At 40.1% G+C, this 13,564-nt stretch overlaps 2 protein-coding genes across 2 annotated transcripts; one reads left to right on the forward strand and one right to left on the reverse strand.

The window, feature by feature from the left end:
• Positions 1–4,655, reverse strand: gata1a (GATA binding protein 1a). The gene is made up of 6 exons (XM_080424505.1): positions 4,520–4,655; positions 2,391–2,613; positions 1,719–2,213; positions 1,336–1,481; positions 989–1,114; positions 1–867 (listed from the first exon to the last, which is right to left on the reverse strand). The coding sequence occupies exons 2-6, from the start codon at positions 2,602–2,604 to the stop codon at positions 574–576; spliced, it is 1,275 nt and encodes a 424-aa protein (XP_080280631.1). The 5' UTR covers positions 2,605–2,613; positions 4,520–4,655; the 3' UTR covers positions 1–573.
• A 4,418-nt stretch (positions 4,656–9,073) lies between these two features.
• Positions 9,074–13,190, forward strand: LOC308082635 (ras-related protein rab7). Its single transcript, XM_080424515.1, has 5 exons — positions 9,074–9,189; positions 9,749–9,875; positions 12,067–12,285; positions 12,454–12,579; positions 12,673–13,190. The coding sequence occupies exons 1-5, from the start codon at positions 9,131–9,133 to the stop codon at positions 12,757–12,759; spliced, it is 618 nt and encodes a 205-aa protein (XP_080280641.1). The 5' UTR covers positions 9,074–9,130; the 3' UTR covers positions 12,760–13,190.
• The last annotated feature ends 374 nt before the right edge of the window (positions 13,191–13,564 follow it).

A 13,564-nucleotide genomic window follows, 5' to 3' on the forward strand; every position in this document is an offset into this window, starting at 1 on the left:
TATGTCATACATTTTATTTTTCAAATTAACAAATTTAAACAGATCATATTGTACAAAACATAAGCACACCTTTTCACATTTTGCTATTATTACCATTATAAAAAAGTTAGTCTTTGTATTTACAAAATACAGCTAAACATTCCCATAGTACTGTGTTACATGTGCAACAAAGTCAGCTGAGTGATTTGAACTTGACCTCAAACAAGTAGGCTGCTTCAGCGAAATGTGCCGTTTCCTGAAATATAGTCATAGAAAAATAACAACGATACTTGATTTAAAATCATCTCTTTCCTTATCACACCCTATACAAAGATATGGACAAATTCACACAAATAACTGGCAAGCAAGGAAGTACTGACTCCAAAAAGGGTCTCCTGTAGGCCCACTCAATGGGATTTTTGTCCCCTATTACGCTTGGTGTATAGTAAAATGAATGGTGCTGAATGCACTGTTAACCACTTTCAACCTGGCATCCCTATTTTGGACATTATATGTCATTATTCTGGGCATGCCGATGCGACACATTGTGAGCTTGTAGGTTGGCTATTTTTTGTATAAATTAGTCCAGTCATCTCACACCATTGTGGGCATCATGCCAGCGTTTGGGTGATGTGTATAGGACAAAGTAGCTGAGGGGTGCAGGGAGGATGGTTGGTGAAGCAGGTGTGAACTGTGGCTGTAGGGAAGCAGGGAACCCGGGCCAAACGAGAACTGCCCAAGTCCGCCGTTTTCGTCCAGAGGCGGTGGCTGGGTCAGGTCTGGGTACGGCTCCGGCAGGGCATTCTTCCTGTTCTTCTTGTTCTTGTTCGATACTTTCCGGTTCCTTGTTTGAATGCCATCCTTCTTCATAGTAAGAGGTCTGTTGACCTACATATGTAGAGGAAGGAATTAGGCTTCTACATCATCATTGGGAATGGAAAAAAGAATCAAGGCTTATCACTGCCGTGGTTGTTTTTTATGTGTAACTGTGATCCATAGACAGACTCACGTTGTGTAATTTGAAGTAGAGTCCACAGGCGTTACACACAGGCTCCCCACTGGCATTACGTCTCCACAGTGTTGTTGTGCTTGTGTGACAGTTGGCACATAGCGTACCTGCTCTCTTGCTGACGATCTGAAAAACACAGGACAATTAGGAGTCTGTAGCAAAGTCTGTATTTCTTTATTTTCTTTTTCAATCAATTATGGAACTCTGACAATGCTAGATTTTCAAAATAAGTGCCGGTTTACATTGAGGTAGTTTTAACCATGATCATATCCGCACCAGTTCTCATTTCCCATTTAAGATGCTAAGCATGTTATGTTAATATCAGTAGTGTCTCATTGTGTACATACCAGTCTTTTCTTTGGCCGGATCAGGGGTCTGTTTTGACCGTTCATCTTGTGGTACAGTCCGCAGGCATTACACAAATAATGGCCCGTGCCATCCCTGCGCCATAGAGGGGTAGCCGTGGCTCCACAGTTGACGCACTCTCTGGCCTCTGCCAGAATCAAAATTCAAACATTTATTATCCTACAAAGTAAAAATCTGGAGTGTTATTATCAATATGCATGAGAGTGTAAAAATGTACCCTTACGGGTCCAGCTCAGAGACAAATGAACCCCAATGATGGTTTTTATTGTGTACGTTTTCAATATTGCCCACCCGTCATGTACAAATTACAAACCCAAATATTGACACAAAATAGTATTTAGTCATATACTCAGTGTGTTTTCACCTGGTGGGGATAGTCTCATTTTGTTGCGTAGTTTGGGGGAATAGGATGGGTTTATCCACGCCCCCGGGCTAGAGTAGAGTGAGGCTGCGCTGTAGTCTTGCGGAGAGGTCATGTATGAACCGTAGGGGCCCAGCATGTGTGAGTGAGGAGATGGCGTGTACAGGCCTCCAGCCCCAGCTGAGGTCAGATTCAGAAAACTGCTCCCTCCCCCGAGTGGACTCAATCGCTCGGCCTTCAACGCTTCCTGAAACTGGGGGCTCTCCTTGCCCTCTCTGCTTGGCGAGGAGTATCCATCTCTTGAGGCACTGAAGGATGACAAGGCACTGGTAGTGTAAAGGGATGTTGGAGTTTGCGAGTGAAGAGGAGTCTTGGTCAGAGGGCTGTTACTCCAAGTGGAGGTTGCCGGGTTGTAGGGAGAACTCAACGAGTGGCTGCCAGGCCCATCTAGCCACTGCAGGTTGCTTAAGAGCGACGGTGAGGTGTACACCTGGCGAACTGCAGGAGAAAAGAACAGGTATACAGCCACTGATTTTAACTAATGTCATAAACAACAAGTAGCAAGTATCACCACTACAGTTTTTACATGGATTCATGAAAGCATTCTTGATGAACGGTGGTGGAGGGAATAAATGGATGGAGATAAATCGCACTACAGGTGGTGGTAATGCTGACCTGAGCTGTGTCTGTAGGCAGATGGGCCTCGGTTATGAATGGGGTTTGAGAAGTAAGAGGGCAAGCTTGTGTAGTCCATGTCAGCATTGGAGAAGAAGACCTCTCCGTCCTCTCCTGGCGGTAGGAGACTGGCCTCGGAGGAGAAGCTGGCCAGGGGGTCGGAGCCGATCAGGGCTGGAGACGCCCAATGGGACTGCTCTGAAGAATCCTCCATGTTGACAGCCTGGGTGGGACAGGACAGACATAATGGGAGAAATCTACCATGTATTTGGTTGTAATTGTATGAATCCTAATTACAATCACCTTTAAGAGACTGTAATAAGGTAAAAAACTAAACAAAAAAAACAAACAAACAAAACAACAACAAAGAAATGAAACAAACAAGAGTGCAAAGTTAAGATGACTAAACATGATATTGTACAACATTTTTTAATATTGTTAGCCATTTCTACTGTTGTGGTTTCTTGGTGAACTGTGTCCAGTAATACTGTATATCTGTGCAATGTGATTTGACAATAACTTTAGAGCAAACCACATACTGTAACTTCAAGTTTATCAGAGATGAGGTCTCTCGATAGCAGGCTTCTTTAAACTTCCTTTGTAGGATCCTCATTTGACTGTGGCTGACAGGATGATCTAAAAATAAATGCCCATGTGCAATGGACACTGATGGAACTGTCACCAGGGCACTTCATTAAATAGGTGTGTCTATTTAAAATGTCAGAAAACCCTAAATGAAATGTTGTGAAATGTGAAACTATAAGAATACCACAGCACTTAAATTTGTGTTTATCTATGGATATATGACATGCTGTTTGAGAACCTAGAGCAAAACTAAGGTGTGTGATCTAAATAAATATTTAGAATATAATAATATAAGAATAACCTAGACACTTCCCTCCAGTCAGGAGGAGAAACACCACAGAGCTCCTTCAACTAATTAACCACTTAATATGGTTGAACAGAGACCACAGTGCTCTATACTAGTGTCTTTTCTGTTGTCTGTTATTGTGGGGAAGGCTTTCGCTGAAAACAGCAGATCGACAAGCTCACAACGCGTCGCAGGATGCTGGGGTTTAAGTGGTTAAGTAATTAATTACATTTGGAGCTAAACTTTCTAAGCCAGGGTGCTGGAGTAGATAACCTGAAAGATCTGCTGAAAACGTGATGCTGGAATTTCATATTAACCAATTTATGTAGGATAATTTAATTGGGTTAAATCATGATTATATCTTATGTTTATCATCCTATATGTTCAAATACTGCAATTCTTTCAAAGCTTTAAATGGCCACAGGCATGAATAGTATGCTTGTTATCCAACTTTTAGAAATGATGAAATAATCAATGAAAAAAGAGTAAGCAATATCTATCTTGTTTCCTATCTTTACTCATTTGTGATATGTGGACACGCTGGAAATGTGGGCGCTGATAACTTCTGAGAAAAGTCAGAGAAAATCAAATAGACCCCATTGTAATTCAATAATCAATAATATACCAATAGATCCAGCACCCTGATAGACCATAATAGAAAACAAATTATGAACAAATATGTAAATGACTGACAAAATGTTAAAGCTTTTTAGGAATATGTAAACAATAACAATAATCAACATTAATAATCAATATGGTAGAATTATTTCAATCTAAATTGCTTTTACAAACCAGTTTAATACCAGAACAAAGTATTTACCTTACGACTCAAGTGCAGTTTGGCTTAAATTAAGTTTTAATACTTTAAGTGAGAAACGTAAACTAATTTAATTAACCTAGTACCAAGCTCATGATTGCACTGGATGAAATGTATAGATTTACTATAATAGTTTGAAATACATGTACACAAGTACCAGTGAGTGACTTGAAGAAAATCATAAGGAAAAAAATGCAATTAAACAGAAAGCCATTCAGAAAGAAAAAAAACCCTGAACCTCAGTCATCAAAAAACAGTCATTGCCACTCATATCTTTAGAAGTTCCAGTCAATCAAGCAATAAACAGCCTTGGTTGATACAAAGCCCTCACAGGTAGGTTTCAATCTTAATCTCATTACTTTTTTCCCCTCCTGATACCCAATTTATTTCCAAGCAAGGAAGAACACATGGTAACACAGGAGACAGTAAGGTAGCACCTACCTGAACCACTGCAGTAAAGGCTATAAAGATAAGCAAGGTATGACCCTGATGGATGCTGGCTTCTCAGATGGAGGGAAACACTGCTTCAGTGTATCTCAGTATGGGATAATGGACAGATGAATAACGTATGGCTAGTACTCCACCAATAACCAGCTATGGTTTGGGTTAGGAGTAAGGCTGTGGGAGGGGTTGGAGAGAACATTTTAAAAGACACACCTCTTTGGTCCTGACATAGCAAGAATATTTAAGTGTCTAAAAGTGTGAGTTTGTTTATTTTTTACTTAGTTAAAACTGAAATAAAAAGAAGACTATTTATGTTGTTCGGGAGCTTATTTTAATGTGTGAAAGTTGAAGGCTCAACTTCAAAATATTGCTCCTCTGCTCTAACTTTATGGTTACAGTAGTAATGATAACACGGATAGCTCTGATTATTTCTAGAGAGGAAACACATGCACATTAACAGGATACTAGCACCAAACACAATTACAAAAGTGGGAGACCCTACCTCTCAAATGATAAGCATTAGATACTTTTCTGTTTAATAGCTATATTCAGATTTGGTTATTCCTGAGATAGATGTGGAACTGGAACAAAAACCTTTTTCAAGCAGTGCGGTGCAGCGTTCAGGATGGACAATTTGTGTCTGTTGATGAACATGCACACAGTCCCTGATAAAGCCAAGCCTGCATGGAAAAAATGTAGATGGGCATTTGAACAAAGCAAATATAAAATGCAAAGACTCAATTTCTCTGTGGTCCCACAAAGCTTAGAATGGAAGACAGTAATGCAAATCAGGAGAGGTGCTGCAATCATGGAGAGAGATATGGTCTGGACACTGCCAGGCCCCACACAAGCCTGACTGTAACAGACATTTGATAGTCAAAACAGGTCCCTAACTTTCCTCTCTCTTTGTTCATATACAGTTTTCAGGGAAATTAGGAGAGAGTAAAGCCTAATTTATGCTTTGTCACGACGGTGTCTGAAAAAAGAAAATCAGTTATTGTCAGCGAGTGACACTGTCGTGCAACAAAGTGTATATATTACACTGAGCAGTAGAAAGAAGTGAACCCTTTCTTTTTGAAACAGCAGCCCATCCATTGTCAAATTAGGAGAGCTCATTTGGGATGGTAAGTCAATGTGAGGGATCGACAAACTACCTCTGTAATAATAGCATCTTTATTACCGCTGTACAAATAACTAATGCTATTGTCAATACCTCATATCTGCTCTGTCTGTTTATGAGAATATGTGATCAGCAGAGCCTTGATAGTACTTCAAGAGTGATAGAAATCCTCTCCGTCAACTATGTTAGAGACAAAGAAAAGTGTAGATGGGAGGGAGGCAGCCAACTTCTCTGCATACGGACAGCTGGGTGGCACTCTACGAGCGAACTGTTCTGCTCTGATAAGAGTTTATCAAGATGAAAGGAAGAGGCCAGGAATTACGGGCCTGTCATACACAGCACCATACAGACAGACAGACATGGGGAACATTGCTGCAAGTCACAGACGCAAAGACACATACTCTCTCTCTCTCTCTCTCTCTCTCTCTCTCTCTCTCTCTCACACACACGCACGCATGTGCGCGCACACACACACACACACACACACACACACACACACACACACACACACACACACACACACACACACACACACACACACACACACACACACACACACACACGCACATGTGTACAACTCACAAGTTTGCTTTATTAAATACATTTACAGAGGTGCAACCATTTAAAGTGGTTGAAACGGATGTACATATACTGTAGGGGAGCATAGCTGCTGTATAAGCTGATTTTTGGGGATTGTGTGTGTGTGTGTGTGTGTGTGTGTGTGTGTGTGTGTGTGTGTGTGTGTGTGTGTGTGTGTGTGTGTGTGTGTGTGTGTGTGTGTGTGTGTGTGTGTGTGTGTGTGTGTTGGGGGGGGCCTTTGGGGTCAGCTCTCCAATTCCCAAGAAACATGCTTCTGTGTACACGGCAGTCTTATCTTTACACCACAGAGCTTGCTGAGCCATTCTCAGACTGCAGTATACACCCACAAGCTCTCTCTCTCTCTCTCTCTCTCTCTCTCTCTCTCTCTCACACACACACACACACACACACACACACACACACACTCGCACGCGCACGCGCGCGCGCGCACACACACACACACACACACACACACACACACACACACACACACACACACACACACACACACACACACACACACACACACACACACACACACACACACACACACACACACACACACACACACACACACACACACACACCTCTGTATTTACATATGGCTACATTTCTCTTTCCATATCCCTCTAGTTCTATCCCTTCTGCTTTCTCAAAAGCTATAGTTTACAGTCAACATAGTGTAAAGTAGTTAAATTTATATAAAAGTAGTAATTTGTGGATTTGTTTGTACATTAATTGCAAACTATGGTTCCTACTAGTAAGTAGGCTAAGTTGAACAAAAGGAAATTTGTGTAAAACCAAAGCCTAATTTGAGATATAATTGTACAATACAATATAAGTTATGCATTTGCTTTCATTGATTGCATTTAACGATCTGAAGCTTATGTTCTTGATAACTTTAATGGACGACTTCACCCATTTTCAATCTATCTTCATATAATTGGTCCTCACTATGCTCATGATAATATGGCACCATTCTTGTCTACTCTTTCTGTGTCTCAGTGGAGGGCTGTGGACAGTTCAGAAACCTGTCTACCAGTGACATCATCAATGGGGAATCCAAGCTAATAGAAACTGCCAGCTTTCTATTCCTGAAAGTTAGCATGCTATTATGAAAGCCATTGTTCTCACGTTAATAAAAATCAAAATAAACCTGCCTGATGTCACTGGTAGGCGGGTTTCTGAAGTGTCCATAGCCCTTCTATGAGACAGACAGAGTGTGGTACCATTTTATCATGAGCATTAGTGAGGACCAATTATTTGAAGATGGGTGAACTTGTCCTTTAAGGTAGGGTTTTTTGTATTAATTTGAAAAACTGAATATGATTTTTATCTATATTGAATTATCTAGGCCTACACTGGCCAGAGTGGCCAACAGGAGATCAATAAATGAAGTTGATTAGCCTAGCTCTCTTGGGCTATGGATGATGTGTTTGATAGGCTACTACTAGGGCCTACTACTTGACAGCTCCATTGGAAAAAAGAAAGTTACAACACTTTAGACTTACCACCCTCTAGTGGTGTACAGAGAAATTCACCCACGTAGCTCTAACTTGGGTGAATTTCGTGTGTGTGTGTGTGTGTGTGTGTGTGTGTGTGTGTGTGTGTGTGTGTGTGTGTGTGTGTGTGTGTGTGTGTGTGTGTGTGTGTGAGAGAGAGAGAGAGTGATATTTTAACCACCCCCCACACACAACTAAATGTATCCTCACTTTCAGCAAGTATATACAGTATATCCAAGCAAATGTATTGTGCAGCTTAAATAGTTAATTGTATTTTTATGTCGGCTACATAAATTACACCACTACCACTTTAATACACATCATAAAAACAATGTGATGTGATTCACCCTCGACAGAACTTCCTCGTTTACGCAACGTGACTTTGTGACTTTGTGGGTGACTCATACAGTTGTGTAAAGTAACTAAGTACATTTACTCAAGTACTGTACTTAAAGTACAATTTTACTGGAGTAGCCTATTTCCAATTCTCAGTACTTTTACTTTTACTACATCCCAGAGGCAAATATTATACTTTTACTCCACTACAATTATTTGAAAACTTTAGTTACTAGTTACTTTGTAGATTTTGATTATTATTACAAAACATACAGTATAACCACTTCAGACCTATACATTTCGGCCATTTGAAAATAGCCGATCTACAAGCTCATCACATCATTGTGAGCTTGTAGATCTGCTATTTTCAAAAGATTTTTTACACTTTTTTTTACATTTGAAAACTTGTGAAATGGGACATTTGATCTGCATAATGAGTACTTATACTTTTGGTACTTTAGTTTAAATACATTTTGATACCAATACTTCTGTACTTTTTCTTAAGTAAATTTTTAATTCCGGACTTTTACTTGTTGTAACAGAGTATTTCTACATTGCAGTATTGATACTTTTACTTGAGAAAAACAAAACGGAGTACTTTTCCCACCACTGGACTCATATAGATGGGTTTCCTGTTTGTAAACATAGAGGATGATGCGCGCGCAGTGGCGGGATGAGCCTGTAGAGGGCGCTATTACCCGCAGCATCTCTGGCCACTGTACATTCAGAAAATAAATGGTCTTCACCAGGTTTAATGAAAGTAGATTAAATGATGCAGTTTGTAATATCTTCTTTACTCAATAAAAATGATTTGTCGAAAGTTGGATCTGTTTGTATATAATAGCAGCATTATGCCTATTATGCCTATAATAGCAGCATTATGCCTATCTAAATCCCGAAAATAACGAGAGAGTGAATGGCGCTTCCGGTTCGTTCTCCCCCGCGCATGCGCAGATCGCGCACTCTGCTCTGTGATGACGTCGCGCGGAAACCCATCTATAGCCTACGTTGCTATTGTGTACGCAGCTCGCAGCAACACCTTGTTCCTGCACTCGTCGAAAACATCCAATAATGACTGAATTGAATCCTAGTCCTATTCGTCTGAAAGTTATACTCATTGGGAACTCAGGGTAAAGTCATTGGGCCTTTTAAACAGTATTATTAATGACACTAATGATAGGCTATGTTCTGTTCTGTTCTGTTCTGTATGACTTTTTCTTGGACGTTCGTTTCATTGTCATGATTACGGTGTGACTTTCCCTGATTTAGTCTCTTGTTTTCATGTCAAGGAAGGACCCCTAACTTGATATGTATCTGGCAACGGACCCCCATCTGAAAATGTTTTGTGCCGGGGAACCCCAGAAGAGAAGATTTATGTCAATTTTTGAGATTTGTTCAAAACAAAATAGCAGATGTACAAGCTCGCAGTGCGGCACGAAGTGACACGTTGTGAGCTTACAATATCTGCTATTTTGAAAAGCCAACATATAAATGGATAAAATGGTTGATATGATTTCGCTGGGGACCCCCTTATGTTATTAGAATATATTATCATGCAAAACCATTCATAGCCTATTGTGTAAATATTGTGAGCTATTAGAAACTTGAGAGTTAATCCCCATGGCCTGTGTGTGTGTGTGTGTGTGTGTGTGTGTGTGTGTGCGCGTGTGTGTGCGCGCGCACACACAGGGTGGGAAAGTCCTCCCTAATGAACAGATATGTAAACCACCGCTTCACCAACATGTACCGATCCACCGTGGGAACTGACTTTCTCCAAAAAGAAGTAAACGTTGGAGGCAGCACCATCATCCTGCAGGTACTTCTCTTCTGCACATTAAAGCCTGTCTGTTAAAGTTGCAAAGCTTAGTGATATGTTTGGTCAAAGTGTTAAATATCTCTGTATTCTGATAGTAGGCTAATCATTGCTATAGAGCAGTATTTCTTAACCCTATCCAATATCACAGGTCCCTTATTACCCCCCCCCCACCCAATTAAAATGTAAGCTTTATTTTTATTACAATGTATTGTGTCGCTTATATAGTTTAGAAAACATCTAATCGATTTCCACATATCAGATTTTACATTCAACTGGACTGTTACTATGTGGTTATTACACCATGATACTGTACATCATAGTATCGTGGTCAGTATCATGTCAGTATCATTGTCAGTATCATGTCAGTGTCATGGTCAGTATCATTGTCAGGTCAGTATCATGGTCAGTACTCAGTATCGTGTTAGTATCATAGTCAGTATCATGGTCAGTAACATGTCAGTAACATGTCAGTATCATGGTCAGTATCATGATCAGTAACATGTCAGTATCATGGTCAGTATCATGATCAGTAACATGTCAGTATCATGATCGGTAACATGTCAGTATCATGGTCAGTATCATGTCAGTATCATGGTCGGTATCATGATCAGTAACATGTCAGTATCATGGTCAGTATCATGGTCAGTATCATGATCAGTAACATGTCAGTATCATGGTCGGTCAGTATCATGGTCAGTATCATGGTCAGTATCATGGTCAGTATCATGGTCAGTATCATGATCAGTAACATGTCAGTATCATGGTCAGTAACATGTCTATATCATGGTCAGTAACATGTCAGTATCATGGTCAGTATCATGATCAGTAACATGATCAGTAACATGTCAGTATCATGGTCAGTATCATGTCAGTATCATGGTCAGTATCATGTCAGTATCATGGTCAGTGTCATGGTCAGTATCATGATCAGTAACATGTCAGTATCATGGTCAGTATCATGGTCAGTGTCATGGTCAGTATCATGTCAGTATCATGGTCAGTGTCATGGTCAGTATCATGTCAGTATCATGTCAGTATCATGTCAGTATCATGGTCAGTATCATGTCAGTATCATGGTCAGTATCCTGTCAGTATCATGGTAAGTATCATGGTCAGTATCCTGTCAGTATCATGGTCAGTATCATGTCAGTAGGAAGCACCATAGAAGACAGGGAAGCACCATAGGAAGCACCATAGAAGACAGGGAAGCACCATAGGAAGCACCATGCCATAGAATCATTCCCTATTTAGAGAATAGGGAAGGCCGATGGCCGATCAAAAAATGATTATATATTTTTTCTTTGGCATCTTATAAAATGCCATAATAATAATGTGAAACAGTAACACACAAAACTAAAAACAACAAGCAGAACTGCCCTGGATGGTAATTTTCTCCCACAAACTAATACATCTATAATAAGTTATCAACCTGTGTTTGTATACCAGTGCACTTGCTCATTGACATAGAAATTCAACCAATATCGGCCGTTTTATTTTATTAAATGTTTTTGGTAAAAATAATTGGGTAAAGAATTGTCCGAAAAATCGGTCGACCACTAGTCAGTAACATGTCAGTATCATGTCAGTATTAAACTATGTATTTGGTCCCTCATTTATAAAATAAATGTAAATAAAAATGAACTATAAAATGTAAAATACATTTAAAAAATGGTGCCCAGAAATACCTGGTGCCCACTGTTCCGATTACCCTGGGGCCCACTGGTGGGCTGTGAGTTGCCTATAATATAAAATAACATAATATAAAGTGAGTCCCCACACTTTATTGATATTTTTTTTTACATACAAAGAATGTAAAAAAACAAAGCCATGGTATTTTTTATTTAAAACCTTGAAAAAAGGTTAGTTTCATTGTGATACCACTAAATAGGAACTTAAAATGTATTATATTAGTTCCACTGATTCAAGCTGCAACACAATCGATTGATTGGTCATTAAAATAAACATGCTCTGAAAATGTACGTAGCCCACTCATCTGACCACTTAGACCTTAGTGTTAAGTGGTCGGGGTGGGCCGCAAACGCTTTCAAGTTTTTCAATTGGGCAGAAAAGGTTGTGAACCGCTGGTGTAGAGGGAAAAAGAAAGTCAATGAAGTCAACAGGTTGTGGTGAAGAGTCAGGCACCATGGCCCTGCAATGCGATTGTTGATTCTACTTTGTCTCTCTGACCTAGATTTGGGACACTGCAGGCACAGAAAGATTCCAGTCCCTGGGTACGCCCCTTTATAGAGGATCCCACTGTTGTGTCCTGGTATTTGATGTTACGTCAAAGCTGTCTTTCTCTGCTCTGGACATGTGGAGGAAGGAATTCCTGATCCAGGGAGATCCTCCCGATGCAGCCAACTTCCCCTTCATTGTACTGGGGAATAAAACTGATCTGAACAACCGCGAGGTATGTTCAAAATAGCCTACAAAAAAAGGTTTTAGTTCTCCCATAGCCTGACACTTAGTGAGCCGTAATTCTTCTGTGTACACATTTCTTCATCAGTTATTAAATTAATTGACTTGACTGATGCTTTTATGCACAATTATAGTTCTACTAGAATGTTCCCCGTTGCAGGTGTCTCACAAGCAAGCATTGCGGTGGTGTGAAGAGATTGGCGCACACTACTGCGAGGGGAGCGCCAAGGTAGATGACCATGTGGAGAAGACCTTCATCAAAGTGGCTCAGGCTGGTCTACAACTGGTAAATCGAACCTGAATAGATGCATGACACACAAAGCCACACTATGTTTAACATGTTTATTTTTGATGATAAAAGATACATTACTCCCTACAGTACAAAAAACACACATTGGAAAATACAGGACATTTCCAGATAACCTGCAAACAGCCAAGGGAAACTCGCAACAACTGTGAGTGCTGAGACCAGCACCTGTCCCAGTGTGGGAAGAAAAGTTCTGAGAGACCTCGGCACAGCGGATGATGACCTATCTAACAAGGGTGCAAAAATAGTGACCCAGCAAAGGTACTGAGGAAGGAAAGGACACATTTGTATATCACATGGAGAGAGGAACAAACTCATTAAATGTATTTTTTTGAGAACCTTCAGTTTATGGTCTAACTTAAGGCATCACTACTTAAATACACTGCTTTTGCATGCATGTCTAGTTTTGTTCAACAGACACACTGACACGCACAAAATTATGAATGCATATGAAGAGAATTTTCAGTATAGAAATAAATCAGGAGAAATCGCAAACAGAGGCCAAGGTGTGACACCTACAAGCCCAAGAAAGGGGGCAAAGCCTTGACTCTGTCCTACTGTACCTGGCCATTACTATCATGATGACTGATCCTGTCCTTACTCATGTCCAATCTCAATGGTTCCCCCCCCTCCCTCCCCCTCCCTCTGTACAAATTTAGTTTTGTAATGATCCTAGCAGTGATTCAGACTCGTACAGTGAGTCAGTTTGACAGAAGCAAATTAGAACAATCAGGGAAACTGTGTATATATTTATATATATATTTCTGTTTCTTTTATAAGTAAAGACACAAAAGGCAATCAAGAGATGACCAACATGTAAAAACAAGTTTGTTACAGGTAATATAAAAGGCCAAGATGTTCTTTTTTTATTCTTGCTGTATGAAGGAACTAATTTACAAGTGAGTACACTCTGGCTATGTAAGCTTTCTTCCCAAGATACCCCCATTCAAAACATACAGGTATA

The sequence above is a fragment of the Gymnoscopelus braueri genome (genome assembly GCF_963280865.1).
Source record: "Gymnoscopelus braueri genome assembly, chromosome: 3".
Classification (NCBI taxonomy): domain Eukaryota; kingdom Metazoa; phylum Chordata; class Actinopteri; order Myctophiformes; family Myctophidae; genus Gymnoscopelus; species Gymnoscopelus braueri.